Raw genomic sequence first — 16,858 nt, forward strand, 5'->3', positions numbered from 1 at the left:
ATGGTATGTGCCCAAATAGGTATTCCCAACACACTAATATAGAAGATTTTATTTTCTCATATTCAAGCATTATTTCCTTATATTTCATTAGGACATTCAAATTAACTGTGTTTTGTTTCTCTCATATTCTTTTCTTTCCCACATTGTTTAATTTCTTCATTCTATATTAATTTCTATAACAGTTTTCATCATTAACACATAACCTTTTTAAAGTGAAATCACATTTGTGGTCTTCATTAAAATTTAATAGTCTACTCGATTATTTAAACCTGATGAGTCTGGGCCTAATTTAACCATAAAAATGATGTCTGAGATTCTTGGAAAAAGATATATATGTAGTAAACAAACTGAAAGAGAGTGATTAGACATGAGTGTGTGTCCAGTATATACACAAATCAGGCTGAAGTCCATGACAATGCTTTGTCAAGAGTTTTCACAAAAACAGTACTAGAAAACTGTGGTGATTCACCTTAAGCAGAGATATGAACATTTTAATGCAAATGTTCAACCTGATTTGGTTAAGAGATACATAGAAGTTTAGTAAAGCACCTATCAGAGTGTTTCCAAAGAGGATTAACTAAGGAGGAAGATCTGCCTTGAATATTGATAGTATCAACCAATAGACTGAGGCCTGGAGGAATAAAAAGGAAGAAGGGGAAACCCCTCCAGCAGAGGCATATTTCTCTGCTCTCTCATTGTCCCTCTCTCTTTTCCTTTCCCTTTCCCAAATTAAACGCATAATTTCAAATGATCTAGCAGGTATCATCTATGTTTATGGTGTAGGTGAACTTCACTAGATCTTAAAGTTTTGTGGTGTCTGTAAAGGATCATTTTTTTAAGCTTTTATCTTAGATTTTGTTCATCTGGATGAATTGTGTTTAGTGTTCAGTGCAAATGGATTAAAATAATTAGAATTATTATTATATCAACATAAAAAGAATAATCACAAAAAGCAAAAATATTATTTTTAGGGTATAAGTAGGCATCTGTTTTCTAAATGTTAAGAAAGGGAATTGTGATTGTCAAACTGTTTTACACAAAGAGAACTTTAAAAAGTGTTATGCCACTGTTATATTTAATAAATCATCCATTCCAGTCTTCTGGAAATACAGGGTATAGATGAACACATTTAACAGCATGAAAACACAAATGCAGGACATAAAAACATCTATAAAACAACTAGTCTGGTTACCTAAAAAAATAATATTAAGAAATGGGGGGGGCTATTCAACAGCATATAGACACAGTACTCAATACAATCATAGAACTTGATTAAAAAAATTTCTGCACCATTGTTGTAATGGATGGCTAAGAGAATAAGTGCATTTGTAAAGGGAATTCAACAGTGAATTTGAATCCTTTCAAAGCTGAAGAAAATTTGAATAGGATAATGGAATGATTTTAGTGAGACATACCAGGAACTGGATTTTAATATTATGGAATTATTATTCATTTTCTTAGGTGTAATAGTAGCACCATAGTTAGATTTGATAGTATCCTTATACTTAGGACATGCCTGGTGAATGTTTAGAGGTGAAATATTATGGTGTCTATGTAACTTTGACATTGATCCGAAAAAAAACAGGACAGGCATGTGTACAAAAAGAGAACAATATAAAAATTAAGCAACTGTTCAGATTGGATGAAGGGTAGAGTTGTGCATACTGTATATGTCTTTTAACTTTTCTATATATTTGAAATTTTCCCCAATGGGAGCATTTTTCCTATGATGTTTTTAATTGCATATAGTTGTTGTACATGGTACTAGGCTGCATAAGGATCTTGCATTTTGAAAATATTGGCCCCATGCTCCATCTTACACCCTCTTACTCCCCATTACTTCCTCTCCTCTCCCATTAGTCTTCTACTTTCCTGTCAGATACACTTACATGCCCAATACATACATTTAAAATTACTGAAATAAACTTTGTTTTTAGAATAGTTTTACGTTTGAACAAAAATTGGGTAGTAATGAGAGCTCCCACTTACTTTTTGTCTTCCATCACATTTTCCCCTAGTATTATCTCACATTAGCAAAGCATATTTGATAAAAACTATGGAGACAATATTGATACTTTATTTTCACTAAAGTCCATCAGTTCATACTAGGACTGACTTCTGTTGTGTGAGTCTATTAGTTTTGACAAGTGCATAGCATCATGTTTCTATCATTATAGAAAGGAAAGGAAATTTTCATTGCCCTAAAAGTGATCTGTGTTTCAGTTCCTCTCAGTCTCCTTTTCCCCTAGCTACCACTGACCTTATTATAACTTTTTAATTTTGCTTTTTCCAGAATGCTATGTAGTTTGGATAATATACAATATTAAGGTTGTCTTTTTTTCAGCAATCAATATGCACTTGTTTCTTCCATGTCCTTTTGTGGCTTGATAACTCATTTATTTTTCACTGAGCATTAAAACAAATAAGACAATAACTTTAAAAGCTTAACAGTAAATTGTGAGTTAAATACTTTGTTTGGATCCTTATTTAACAAAACTCTTTAAAGACATTTAAAACATAATTGGGTGGATTTTAATGTTTACTAGGTATTTAATAGTATGAACTTATTCACTTTAATAGATGCAGTAGTTGAACTGATTTTTTTATCTGTTAGGAATAAAATAAAATACTGACAGTGACAAGAAGAAATGAACTGGCCTTGGAGACTTTTATGTGACTCAGTCACATTAAATTTTAGGAACGTGTGATTGGGAAGCAATACAAAAAGGAAGCATAAGTGAGATTATTTCTATGCACAGGAGACCATTCTCATTATGTTCTCGGCTTTTCTTGGGCCTCTCCTCTGTACTTCTCAGTTGAACTTGAGTGTGAGAATGGTAACCTAGCCACCAACCAAGTGTGGATATGCCCAGATTATGAAAAAAACTGGGACCCTTTTAGTCCAAACCTTAGTAAGATCCAGATCATCCTTTCTGTTTCCTGAATTGGAAATCCACTTGTATCTGTGAGGAGACTGAATAACTGGTCCATCTTACACGTCATTGTAGGTGCAATGAAAGCCCTTTTAAACCCACACAAAACTTTGGTATATTAGGAGACACACAAACTTCAATTTAGGTAGCTATCAGCATGAAAGAAAGTGTTGGAATTTTCTTAATGCTTTGGAGAACATGCTTAAAAAGAACGCAGGGTGGCGCTGCAGCCTTACAAGTAGAAGAAAGAGGCGAGCAGCCAACTCCCTGGCAGCCAGACCACTCAAGCAAAGAGAACCCGGAGGAGGAGCCCTGTACTAAGGCGGTCTTAGGTCTCAGGATCCTTGAACTTATCCCAGTGTCTGCAAGATATTTGGGAGACAGACTCCGTGACGACGTGAACCATAGCTGAGCGAGTTTGGGGGAGACCAGAAGGCGATGGAGGCCAGAGAGAGAAAGGAGCGCATTCTCAAACAAAGGCAAGTCCTGCTATTCTTTGTTTTGCTGGGCATCGCTCAGGCTGCTTCCAAGCCTAGGCGCTACTCAGTGGCGGAAGAAACGGAGGAGGGCTCTTTTGTGGCAAATTTGTTTAAAGACCTGGGGCTGGAGGGAGGCAAAGTAGCTGCGCGGAGACCTCGGGTCGTTTCCAAGGAGAAAAAATTGAATTTACAGTTGGATAGACAGACGGGGGATTTATTGTTAAGCGAGAAACTGGACCGGGAGGCGCTGTGCGGCCCCACCGAACCCTGTGTATTACCTTTCCAGGTGTTATTGGAAAACCCTTTGCAGTTTTTTCAGGCTGAGCTACAAATTAGGGACATAAATGATCATTCTCCTGTTTTCCTAGACAAAGAAATAATTTTGAAAATTTCAGAAAGTATTACTCCCGGAACTTCTTTCCTAGTAGAACGTGCTCAAGACTTAGATGTAGGAAGCAACAGTCTCCAAAGTTACGAAATTAGTCCCAATTTCTACTTTCATCTTAAGTTACTAAACAGTCCCGATGGCACAGTATTACCACAGCTGGTTCTGGACAAAGCGCTAGATCGGGAGGAACAATCAGAAATCAGACTGATACTCACGGCGTTAGATGGCGGGAGTCCATCCAGGTCTGGCACCGCCCTGGTCCTCATTGAAGTCTTAGACATCAATGACAATGCCCCCGAGTTTTCAAAGCTTCGCTATGAGGTGCAGGTCCCAGAGAACAGTCCCGTTGGATCCCAGGTTGCTACTGTTTCTGCTAGTGATTTAGACATTGGAGCCTATGGACAAATATCGTACGTGTTTTCCCAAGCCCCTGAAGACATTCGGAAAACATTTCGAATAAATGCAAAATCAGGAGAAATCCTTTTAGCGCAGAAACTGGATTTCGAAACCATTCAGAGGTATACAGTAAATATTCAGGCTACAGACGGTGGGGGACTTACTGGAAGCTGTGTGGTGTTTGTCCAAGTGATGGATTTGAATGATAACCCTCCGGAACTGACTATGTCAACAGTTAACAATCACATCTCAGAAAACTTGCCGGAAACCGTAGTTGCTATATTCAGTGTTTCAGATCCTGACTCAGGAGACAACGGAAAAATGCTGTGCTCTCTCCAAGATGATCTTCCTTTTTCTCTGAAACCATCAGCTGAGAACTTTTACACTCTTGTGACAAACACAGCCCTGGACAGGGAAACCAGGTCTGAATACAACATCACCATCACAGTCACCGACCTGGGCACACCCAGGCTGAAAACCCAGCACAACATAACCTTGCAGGTCTCCGACGTCAACGACAACGCCCCCGCCTTCAGCCAAGCCTCCTACACCATGTACGTCCCCGAGAACAACAGCCCCGCCCTGCACATAGGCACAGTCAGAGCCACAGACTCAGACTCAGGCGCCAACGCCCAGCTCACCTACTCGCTGCTGCCGCCCCACGACCCGCACCTGGCCCTCGCCTCGCTGGTGTCCATCAACGCCGACAACGGGCAGCTGTTCGCCCTCAGGGCGCTGGACTACGAGGCCCTGCAGGCCTTCGAGTTCCGCGTGGGCGCCGCAGACCGAGGCTCGCCCGCGCTCAGCAGCCAGGCGCTGGTGCGCGTGCTGGTGCTGGACGCCAACGACAACGCGCCCTTCGTGCTCTACCCGCTGCAGAACGCCTCTGCGCCCTGCACCGAGCTGCTGCCCAGGGCGGCCGAGCCGGGCTACCTGCTCACCAAGGTGGTGGCGGTCGACCGCGACTCGGGCCAGAACGCCTGGCTGTCGTTCCAGCTGCTCAAGGCCACCGAGCCAGGCCTGTTCGGAGTCTGGCCGCACAATGGCGAGGTGCGCACCGCCAGGCTGCTGAGCGAGCGCGACGCGCCCAGGCACAGGCTGCTGCTGCTGGTCAAGGACAATGGCGAGCCGCCGCAGTCGGCCAGCGTCACGCTGCACGTGCTGCTGGTGGATGGCTTCTCGCAGCCCTACCTGCCGCCGCCCGAAGTGGCGCGCCAGCCCGCGCAGCCCGACGCGCTCACGCTCTACCTGGTCATCGCCTTGGCCTCGGTGTCTTCGCTCTTCCTCTTCTCGCTGCTGCTCTTCGTGGCCCTCAGGCTGTGCAGGAGGACCAGGCCGGCCTCTCTGCCTGGCGGCTCTGTGCCTGAGGGCCGCTTTCTGGGACAGCTGCTGGATGTCAGTGGAGCAGGGACCCTGTCCCACAGCTACCAGTATGAGGTGTGTCTGGCTGGAGACTCTGATACCACGGAATTCAAGTTTCTGAAGCCAATTATCTCCAGTAGTCTGAGTCCCGACACTTAGATGCAGAGCAATTACAAATACAGTGTTATAAAGAAAATAACATGCTAGTTGTTTGGATATAGATAGCTTTCTTTGTAAACAGAAATATCTCCCTGAATTACATTTATCTATGCTGATTTTACTTTCTATAGTATTTGTTGGCGTCCTGCCTTACTAATGCAGTCTTAGTGCACTTTTTCCTTTCACCCCAGAGGAAAGGGTAACTAAACTCAGTGTTTAATGATGATTGAAACAGTTTTAAGATCTCATATAATTTTATTTTTTAAGCAGTATATAATTCCAACCATCATTTTCAGAATTTATCCTGTCAAATATTCTTATATATGATTTATGATACTATTTTCACCTTTTATTTTGGGGAGTATATTAACTTTTCAATGTGATTTAGTGGGACATTGTTTTGGGGGGGGTATTCTAACTTTTCAACATGATTTACTGGGACATTTATATACACTTATATACTTTGATTATACTCACTCCTAACATTCAGCTCGCTCTTTACTTTCCTATCCCCCAAGCTTCACATGCAAGTGAAAATATTCAATGTTTGTCTTTCTGTGTAGCTATTTAGCTCAACTTGGTGATCTCTAGTTCTATTTGTCTTCCTGCAAAAGACATAATTTCAGTCTTCTATATGGGTAAATAAAATTCCATTGTGATTGCTGGAGATATAGCTCAACTGGAAGAAGACTTGCTAAGCATGCACAAAGCCCTGCATTTGAGCCCTAACACCACATTGCAAGTTCAAGGCCCATCTGAGCTACAACAGACACTTTCTCAAAAACAAACAACACTCTACTGTGCATGTACACTACATTTTTTCCCTTTCTGATTAGTTTTAATTTGAAGTCTATTTTTCCAGATATTAGAATTGCAACACTTACTTGCTTTTTTTTTTAACTTTTACAAAAACTTTATTGAGTATTTCATACATGCATATAAGGTGTTTTGATCAAATCCATGCCCACTCCCTCCCCTCCAACACTTCCCATATTTCTCCATCACTTTTTTCTTTTTCTTTTTTTGCTTCATTCATTTATTTATTTTTATGGGGCTTTTGGCTACCTCTGAAGAGGTAACCCTAAAATTCTTTCTTTCTTTCTTTCTTTCTTTCTTTCTTTCTTTCTTTCTTTCTTTCTTTCTTTCTTTCTTTCTTTCTTTCTTTCTTTCTTTCTTTCTTTCTTTCTTTCTTTCTTTCTTTCTTTTTGGTCTTTTTGAGACAGGGTTTCCCTGTAGCCCCAGCTGTCCTGGAACTCACTATGTAGACCAGGCTGGCCTTGAACTCACAGAGATCCGCCTGCCTCTGCCTCCTGAGTGCTGGGATTAAAGGTGTTTGCCACCTTGCCCACCTAAAATCTTTTAAGGATTAGATAAAAGCTCCAAAATACTTTTATCATTTTTGGCCTTTGGAACAGAGTATGCTGCTAAGAGGCCCAAGGACATTTTGACTTTTAGCCAAGAAACTGGCTACTTTTCTTTGGGTCTTTTTACCCTAACTGCGTAGCCAATTCCTACCTCCTATTCTTAACACATCTTCCTCTGAAGGGTTACCCAAATTGCCATTAGGGAATCAGGATGCAGACTGCTCTGGCTTCTTCCATGCTGAACAGAGACGCAGGGTGAGGCAATTGGAGTACCCCTTCAGTGGGTCTATCTAAAAGAATCCCAAATTGCATAACTCTTATCTCTAAGGGGAAAAGAAAGTCCTTGAATCATGAATAGATGTGAAGGAGAAGTAAAGGCAAGAGTAATTAACATTACAAGTTCTATACAGAGAGTACACTCCATTTTCATCGATTCACATTTAGTATAATAATGTGCTTTGGCTATAGGCAGCAGTGTGTATACAAATATGTTTTATTTAAGACAGTAATTTTTATCATTTTAGGAGTATAGCATAAAAAACCCAAACACCTGAAATCCACCTCTTTATTCACACTAGCTATTAGCAATTAATATTTAAAGATTATTTTTTTTAATTTTGGCCAAAGGGTAAAAACAGAGGAATGTCTCAAATTACATTTAGGTTTTTATTATTCATGGTTGTTCAGGGCATATTCACAATAACAGAGGGAAAATTTAAACATAGGCCATTTTAAATAAGAGCATTCTTTCATTTGAAGCACGTGGTGGGATCACAGGTCAGTTTGTAAAAATCTCAACCATAGCAATAAAGACCTGAGGAATGTTCTTTAAATGTTTTGCAGCAAAACCAGTGTCCTGTTGAGCCTTATTTGATTTTTGTTATGTATTTCCCATACATATGTTGACTAGGAGGGAAATAAATCTCTTCTTAGCTTCCTGTCCAGGCTCCTTCAGATTGCAATCTGACATGATTTAGGATTGCTCAGATTCTTTGCTCAGATGACTTTCAAACTACATTCTTCCTCCACCATTGTAATGAAAAGATGTACAAGAATGGGAATTTCTGAAGAGCAGACAACAGTATCATCAGAAATGCAAAACTGAGTACGACTACAGATTCTATCTGGAAGCATTCAAAACTCATACCAGATGGCAATTTTGAGTGAATAGAACCTAGTTTTTCAAGTAACAAGATATTCAGTTCTTAATAGAGAAATTTATTAGTAAAATTAATTCCCTTACTCAGAATTTTTCAGAAATTGTATATTGGTACTAGGTGAAAGAGAATGAAGTAACTCAAGATTTTAAAATTCCAAAGGTGAAAAATAATTTTAAATTGACATATCTTCATTTACATATAAATTGCTGTTATCTGATAAACTGTGTGGGGCTTGGATTATAGCTCATATTCGATTTGGGCCTCCACACTTGGCATGAAGGCAGCCCTGGGCTTAACACCCAGCACCTTAAAAGAATAGTGTGATATTTTATATAATTTGGCATTTTTTATGGTGGCTTCCCAAAACAATTTCTATAGTGACCTCTAACTCAGAACCTCTACCTTTGTCTCCAGAGTTCTGGGATTACAAGTGTGTCCCACCATATATGGCTCCAAACACTTCTTTAACTGGGCATTTCATTAAGTGCAGGACCCAGAAGAGGGACCACATGTACAGCACAAACCAATGCTGTCACTTTCTGAAATTCCACAAACTGAAGTTTGGCACAAGTTTAAAAATGATAAATCTTGTATGTTAAACTTTCTAGTGATTTTCATTGAAGAGTTGGTAACCCCATTACCATAAATTATTTTTACTGACACCTCAACTTATTTGTTCAATTTCTTTAAAAGATCTTTCCTTTTCTTAAAAATATTTTATCATTTTTATTTTATGTGTATGAGTGTATTGCCTGCATGTAGGTAAGTGCACCCATGTCATGCAATGCCCACAGAGGACAGAAGAGGCTGTAGGATCCCCTGGAACTGGAGTTACAGACAGTTGTTAGCTGTCATCTGGGTGCTGGGATTCGAACCCGGGTCTTCTGCAAGAAGAACCAGTGTTCTTAACCACTGAGCCATCTCTCCAGCCCCCAAAAGATCTTGCCTTTTCTTTGATGATGCTGAAAGTTCTTGTATGTTATTCAGGAGGAGTTAATATGCCGTTTAAATCTGTGAATATTATTCCATCTCTCTTTATATGTTTGCAATGGATAAAGTATTCTAAATATCATCCTTAATTTCATTACCAATGATATGACCATAAGAATCTTTCACCTTACCTGACTGAGATAGAATAATTTTTAGATGATTATTCTTTAATAAACTCCTCCTTTGTTCAGATATATATGTATGTTTTACCTGATAAGTTTCAAAGTGTTGGGAAACAATCCATGACATAATATGCTAGGCCTTCCCACTTCCTGGCTCTTAGTTGTAACTTAAAAGATCTACTGTCTCTAATACCATTTAAAAATACCTACATATAGATATTTTATCTAATATTTAAGGCTGGGAGTAATTAATTAAATGTGTCTTATCAACTAAAACATTGAGTGCACATTTTTCTTTCCATTTCTAAGTTGAATAAGTATTTTTCTGTTTGCTGGTAATTGCCTCTTTAGACAAAGTGCTTTAAAGGTTCTAATCATAATTAAAAATTTGAATACAAATTACATGTCACCCCTGATATCTATGTATACAAACCAAGGCTTATATTTGGATCTACTATAAAATTTGTACAAAACTGTTCACCTTTCCAATTCTACTTGGCCATTTAAGAGAGTGTGGCAGCTGAAATTCTAACTTTGCCATTTTAGTGACTTTGGAGAAGTTATTTAAGTCACAATTTCTTCACCTATAAAACATGGATAATAAAAATGCCAATCTCACAGAGTTGATGGGAGATTAAACAAGTATGTAAAATACTGATACGAATACTTTCTGTATGGTGACATATAATGTTAGTATCATTTAGATTTTATTTGCTTTTGAATTGCAAAAGGAACTCTTGCTAAACTCTTTGTCAACATATAGAAATAGAAAAATAGGGGCTGGAGCGATGGCTCAGCAGTTAAGAACACTGACTGTTCTTGCAGAAGACCTGGATTCAAATCCCAGCACCAACATGGCAGCTAACAACTGTATGTAACTCCAGTTCAAGGGGATCTGACAGTCTCCTCTGTTCTCCACGAGCACTGCATGATATGGGTGCACTTACCTATATGCAGGCAATACATGCATACACATAAAATAAAAATAATAAATAAAATATTTTTAAAAAGAAATAGAAAAACAAAATATAGTCAATTTGTTTCCAATGAGAAATAGGAAAACAAAATAGTCAATTTGTTCTGAATGCCTTAGCTGAAGTCTAGCTAGAACCTGGCTACTAGGTTAGGAACAATTTCCTATTTGTTCTGCCCAGACTTGTGTTCCACTTATTTAAAAATATTATATCCTTTCTTTGTATCATCTTTTCATCATTTTTAAATATTTTTACTTTATTTGATGTCAATGCTTATGCATGTAGAAACATATAGTGGATTTTTATTGAACTGATGGTACTTAATGACTACTATAACTCATGCTTTCCAATACAATTTTTAGAAATTAATTTTTATTTTATGTTTATGCGTGTTTTGCCTGCATGTATGTAAGTGTGCACATGCTTGCAATTTTCAAAGAGGCCAGAAGAGGGTATCAGACTCCCTGGAACTGGAATTAAGAACAATGGGGGTGTTGGGAACAGAACTGGGGTCTTCTGCAAAAGCAACAAGTGCTCTTAACAACAGAGCCATCCATCCAGCACCCTCCAATACAATTTTAATAAAACATATTACTGGGAGAAGCTGAGAGTATTGACATATTTTAGTAACAACTTATTTAACATAAATTATAGATTAAATGAAATTAGATTATAAGCACAGGAAATCCTGCATGTGGCAAGATAAGTGGTCCACCATCCAATACATGAACAGCTCCCACTAAACTAGTTAACTGTGTCCCTGTGGTGCTCAAGTTTTCTTATTCCTCCAGAGCAATCACAACAGCTACATTCATAGTGAAAACCATTTTATACACATTCTCTTTTTCCCTAAAATGGGCAAACAATCCTAACACATCCTTTACTCTGTTTAGCTTATGCAAAGAAGAAATGGCATTTTTTGACATGCCACTGCTAAGTTTATGAGAAGAAATCTTTGTTTTGTGCTCAAATGTTTTAGCTCAGTGCTTCTTGTTTTCTCACAGGGGGTGTGATTCCTGTACTACAAAGTGTAAATATGGAAAGAGGCAAGTTCATTATCAAGTAGGCTTCACCCATGGTAGATTGTACCCTTCACATCACAAGCCAAATAAAGCCTCCTTTAAAAAAAAAAGAGACTTTGCCTATATGTAGCTAAATAACTACAAATTAAAACCTTTACCTTGAAATAAGCTTATTAATTTCACTTACTTCATTATGTCCTCTTGTAACTGTGATTGTAGCGAAACAGAACAATCAACTCTTGTCATCCTTGAGCTTCTTTCCTTACTTGGTAAAATTCTTTAATTCCCTCTCCACATCTAAGAGTCTGTAACTCTATCATGATTGCCTCCATCCTAGACTTATTGTACTTCATAGTAAGTGGCTAAATACAAAACAGCATGCCTCTTCATTCAGCTCTACCATATTTGCTCCAGCATAGAGAAATAGAACCTATCCTTAGAAAAATAATCTCTTTTTGAGAAAAATGTGGTATAGATTACCTGAAACCTTTGCATCACTATACATCCCTTGCTCCTGGAAACCAAAAAGATGTAGGTATGATGAATTAAACTGAAAATTGCTAAAAGCTTAGATCCTTTGGTTAGATTATGCAAGATAGAAAAGTACTGTCAACTTTCACTGGTTGGGCCATGTGGGAAGATCAAGTTATCTACTTATTTTCTGCTAACAATTCTTCTGGTATTTACAGATTGGAATACCTTCTCAATTATGTTATTTAAAACCAGATTATGTTTGTAAACATAAAAATTTATGTAAATGTGAAAATAATTAATATTCATTTAAATGTGATCTTCATTTGGAAATTTTCAAAAGGTTTTGACATGAAAATACTGTATCGATTTCTCAATAAAGACGCAGGGTGGCGCTGCAGGCTAAGGTTGTGAATAACTGCTTTTAAAAAAGAAAACAGTTTCCTGGCCCTTTGTTTCACAAGACGGACTCAAGATTCACGGTAACAGTACAGGGCTATGAATGCATTTGGGCTGTTTTCAAAATGAATGTTAGGTTAGGGGCATCTGTGTAAAGATTCCTACAGACAAGAAATCAGAAATCAACATTTCAAGCCATTCTGAAACTGCTGAGCAACTGGATGCAAATTCACATTCCATCATGGAGAAGCTGGAGAGACTGCATCAGGACAGGCAAGTGGTTGTTTTTATTTTTATGCTTTTTGCTCAGGTTCTAACAGAGCCCACTTCTTACTCTGTTTTGGAGGAAACAGATAGTGGTTCCTTTGTAGCCCACCTGGCCAAGGACTTGGGGCTGAGATCTGGGGAACTGGCTGCCCGTTCTGCACGGGTAGTGTCTGACTATGACAAGCAACAATTGCTGCTGGATCCTGAGACCGGTGATTTGCTTCTAAGGGAGAAACTAGACCGGGAAGACCTGTGTGGGCCCATGGAACCCTGTATACTGCATTTCCAGGTGTTCCTTGAAAAGCCAGTGCAATTTTTTCAAGGAGAATTACTGGTCCAGGACATAAATGATCACTCTCCAGAATTCCCACATAGAGAATTGCTCTTGAAAATATTGGAAAACAGTGAGCCTGGGACTCGGTTTCCATTGAAATCAGCCCAGGATTTGGATGTGGGCAGCAATGGGCTCCAACAATACACCATCAGCCCCAATTCTCATTTTCATGTGCTCACTAGAAATCATAGTGAGGGCAAGAAATCCCCAGAATTGGTGCAAGACAGAGCCCTGGACAGAGAGGAGCAGGCTGAGTTCAGCTTAACCCTCACCGCTTGGGATGGTGGGTCTCCACCTAGGTCTGGGACAGTCCTGGTTCGAATCCTGATCATGGATGTGAATGACAATGCTCCTGAATTTGTACACACCCCCTATGAGGTGCAGGTCCTGGAGAGCAGCCCCCGAGACTCCCTAGTCCTTACTGTCTTAGCTCGGGACGCAGATGCTGGGAACTTTGGCAGTGTTTCCTATGGCTTGTTTCAAGCATCAGATGAGATTCAACAAACATTCTGGATACATGAAGCCACAGGAGAAATTCGATTGAAAAAGGAATTGGACTTTGAAAAAATTAAGTCTTATCATGTGGAAATCGAGGCCACAGATGGAGGAGGACTGTCTGGAAAAGGCATTGTAGTGGTAGAGGTGGTGGATGTGAACGACAATGCCCCAGAACTGACCATATCTTCATTCACCAGTTCAGTACCAGAAAACGCTCCAGAAACTATGGTTACTATATTCCGAATACGAGACAGAGATTCTGGAGAGAATGGAAAAATGGTTTGCTCTATTCAGAATGATCTCCCATTCCTTTTAAAACCCACATTGAAGAACTTTTACACATTAATGACAGACGGAGCATTAGACAGAGAGAGCAGAGCCGAATACAACATCACCATCACAGTCACCGACCTGGGCACACCCAGGCTGAAAACCCAGCACAACATCACTGTGCAAGTCTCCGACGTCAACGACAACGCCCCCGCCTTCAGCCAAGCCTCCTACACCATGTACGTCCCCGAGAACAACAGCCCCGCCCTGCACATAGGCACAGTCAGAGCCACAGACTCAGACTCAGGCGCCAACGCCCAGCTCCCAGCTCACCTGCTGCCGCCCCACGACCCGCACCTGGCCCTCGCCTCGCTGGTGTCCATCAACGCCGACAACGGGCAGCTGTTCGCCCTCAGGGCGCTGGACTACGAGGCCCTGCAGGCCTTCGAGTTCCGCGTGGGCGCCGCAGACCGAGGCTCGCCCGCGCTCAGCAGCCAGGCGCTGGTGCGCGTGCTGGTGCTGGACGCCAACGACAACGCGCCCTTCGTGCTCTACCCGCTGCAGAACGCCTCTGCGCCCTGCACCGAGCTGCTGCCCAGGGCGGCCGAGCCGGGCTACCTGCTCACCAAGGTGGTGGCGGTCGACCGCGACTCGGGCCAGAACGCCTGGCTGTCGTTCCAGCTGCTCAAGGCCACCGAGCCAGGCCTGTTCGGAGTCTGGCCGCACAATGGCGAGGTGCGCACCGCCAGGCTGCTGAGCGAGCGCGACGCGCCCAGGCACAGGCTGCTGCTGCTGGTCAAGGACAATGGCGAGCCGCCGCAGTCGGCCAGCGTCACGCTGCACGTGCTGCTGGTGGATGGCTTCTCGCAGCCCTACCTGCCGCCGCCCGAAGTGGCGCGCCAGCCCGCGCAGCCCGACGCGCTCACGCTCTACCTGGTCATCGCCTTGGCCTCGGTGTCTTCGCTCTTCCTCTTCTCGCTGCTGCTCTTCGTGGCCCTCAGGCTGTGCAGGAGGACCAGGCCGGCCTCTCTGCCTGGCGGCTCTGTGCCTGAGGGCCGCTTTCTGGGACATCTGCTGGACGTCAGTGGGGCGGGGACCCTGTCCCACAGCTACCAGTATGAGGTGTGTCTGGCAGGAGACTCTGGGGCTGGTGAGTTCAACTTTCTGAAACCCATGGTCCCCAACCTGTTGCTTCAGGACCCTGGGAGAGAAGTTAAGGAAAATCCCCACTGCAGGAATAGCTTTGAGTTCAGCTAAGTTGTTGTGAGTGGTTCAATGATTTTGTTAATTTTGGTAAACTTCTCACTACAGTTTCTCCCTTAAGGAATAATGTGTTCTAAATATATTTCCAGTAGCCTAACCTATTCATGTGGCCTAACCTATTCATGTGTCTACTAGCTCTACACACCTTTCTTTTTTGATATGAAGCATACTTAAGCTTTTTAGTTTGCTGTACATTTCATGTTTTTCTCCATATTGAGTATCTCTTGGTGATTAATACTTTCATAAATATAAATCACTCATGTACTATGAAATTTTACCTTAATGCAATTTTAATTAATGTCATTCTGATACAAGTTAATGCTCCTAAGAAAGTTTGATCCCAGCACTGGTGAGGCAGAGGCAGGCAGATCGTTGTGAGTTCAGGGCCAGCCTGGTCTACATAGTAAGTTCAGGTCAGCTGGGAATACAGGGAGACCCTGTCTCAAAAAGACAAAAGAAAGTTTGAATTTGCCTGGTGTGGAGATGGACACCATTAATCTGAGCACTCTGAGAGGCAGAGGCAGATGGGTATCTGTGAGATGGAAGCCAGCCTGGTCTACATAGTGAGTTCCAGGACAACTGTGGCTACAGGGAGACCCTGTCTCAAAGAGACCAGAAAAAAAGTTTGGATTCTCATGCATGTGGTGCATGTACAAACAAGCAAGTACACATAAAAAATAAAATTTTAAAAAGAAAGTTTGATTTCTTATATATTCATGGCACCCGTGTCTGCCATGTACCCTTATCTTTTCAAAGGTAACTTCATCTTTGCAAAGGTAGATTGTTTAAAATCATTTATGTTGCCTTGCTCTTCTGAGTGACTGTACTATCAAGTTAAATGTCTTGAATAGCCAAGAGCAGAAAATCTAGCATATTTGCTTCTTCTAAAGTATGTATGAACACACACATTTTATAACATCAATACACAAAAGTTATGACACTTTCTTGGTGAACAACAGGTATGCTAATGATTGTTTTGTTTGTAAATGTTCTATAAATACTATGCTTAAACTTTTCAGTTAATTCTCATTTAATAAAAATTATAGAGAAGATATGTATTTTTCATCCTTTTCATTAAATAAAACTGTTATATCACTGTTTTGACATAATTCAAAGAAAAAAGAGGGGCTGGAGAGATGGCTCAGTAGTTAAAAGAGAACTGGCTGTCCTTGCAGAGAAGACCCAGGTTCAAATCTCAGCACCCATATGGCGACTAACAACCATCTGTAACTCCAGTTCCAGGGGATCTGACGCCCACTTCTGTCCTCTGTGAGCACTGCACAACACAGATGCACTTACACATGTGCTAGTATTACATTCATATACATAAGAGAAAGAAAATTCAAAAAGAAAAAAGAATGAATCTGAGACTCTGAGTTATGTCCCGGCTTCCTCCAAAGCAACTTAGGAATGCTGAGGACATCAAGTTTCTCTCTTCCTTCCTCATACCCCAGATGGAGACGTCCACACATTGTGTCATGCATGTACTTTCTTTGCTTTTCCTGCAGTTTCTCCTGCCTTTCAAAAGAGGAAATTTCTTCTGAATTTTGGTTATTCTCTTTAATTCTGATTGCTGGTGGATTTCAGATTTTTATTAACAAAAAGTTATTTTGATGTTTATCCTTTTGCTTTGTTGTTTAATGTATCTGACCATTTACTTTGAGCTAACTAAATACTCCAGCAAAATGAATATTATTTTGTTTGTTAATAGATTGGTGCAGTCAAGCATTTACTGACTTGTAATTTAGTATTATGTTGCATCAATAAGCCTAGTGGGCTGATTGTGTGATTTCTAACTAGTTACATTTATGTAGATATGACTATTTGAAAACTCATTTAACTTTTGGCAGAAAGTAAGTGATTAAAAAGCTTTCTTTATAATTTTACATTTACTTTAAACCTCAAGGATCATTCTATTGGAAGTACTTGTACTTTTACCTGACTTGGTTTTCCCCTTTAAGGATCTAATACAATAAAAAATGATTAACAGCTCATTATTCTTGAAAC

General features: G+C 40.6%; 1 protein-coding gene across 2 annotated transcripts; it reads left to right on the forward strand.

Moving 5' to 3' along the window:
* Positions 1-3,270: 3,270 nt before the first annotated feature.
* On the forward strand, positions 3,271-16,031 carry LOC103736102 (protocadherin beta-2-like). Of its 2 annotated transcripts, XM_017798823.2 has the most exons (2): positions 3,271-3,698; positions 12,776-16,031. In XM_017798823.2, the coding sequence occupies exons 1-2, from the start codon at positions 3,372-3,374 to the stop codon at positions 14,843-14,845; spliced, it is 2,397 nt and encodes a 798-aa protein (XP_017654312.2). In that variant the 5' UTR covers positions 3,271-3,371; the 3' UTR covers positions 14,846-16,031. The 2 variants fall into 2 exon arrangements, with proteins under 2 accessions (XP_017654312.2, XP_017654317.1); XM_017798828.2 differs by lacking the exon at positions 12,776-16,031 and having other exon boundaries at positions 3,282-5,985.
* Positions 16,032-16,858: the final 827 nt, after the last annotated feature.

Source organism: Nannospalax galili, unplaced genomic scaffold (assembly GCF_000622305.1).
Source record: "Nannospalax galili isolate Female #2095 unplaced genomic scaffold, S.galili_v1.0 scaffold1077, whole genome shotgun sequence".
Taxonomy (NCBI): domain Eukaryota; kingdom Metazoa; phylum Chordata; class Mammalia; order Rodentia; family Spalacidae; genus Nannospalax; species Nannospalax galili.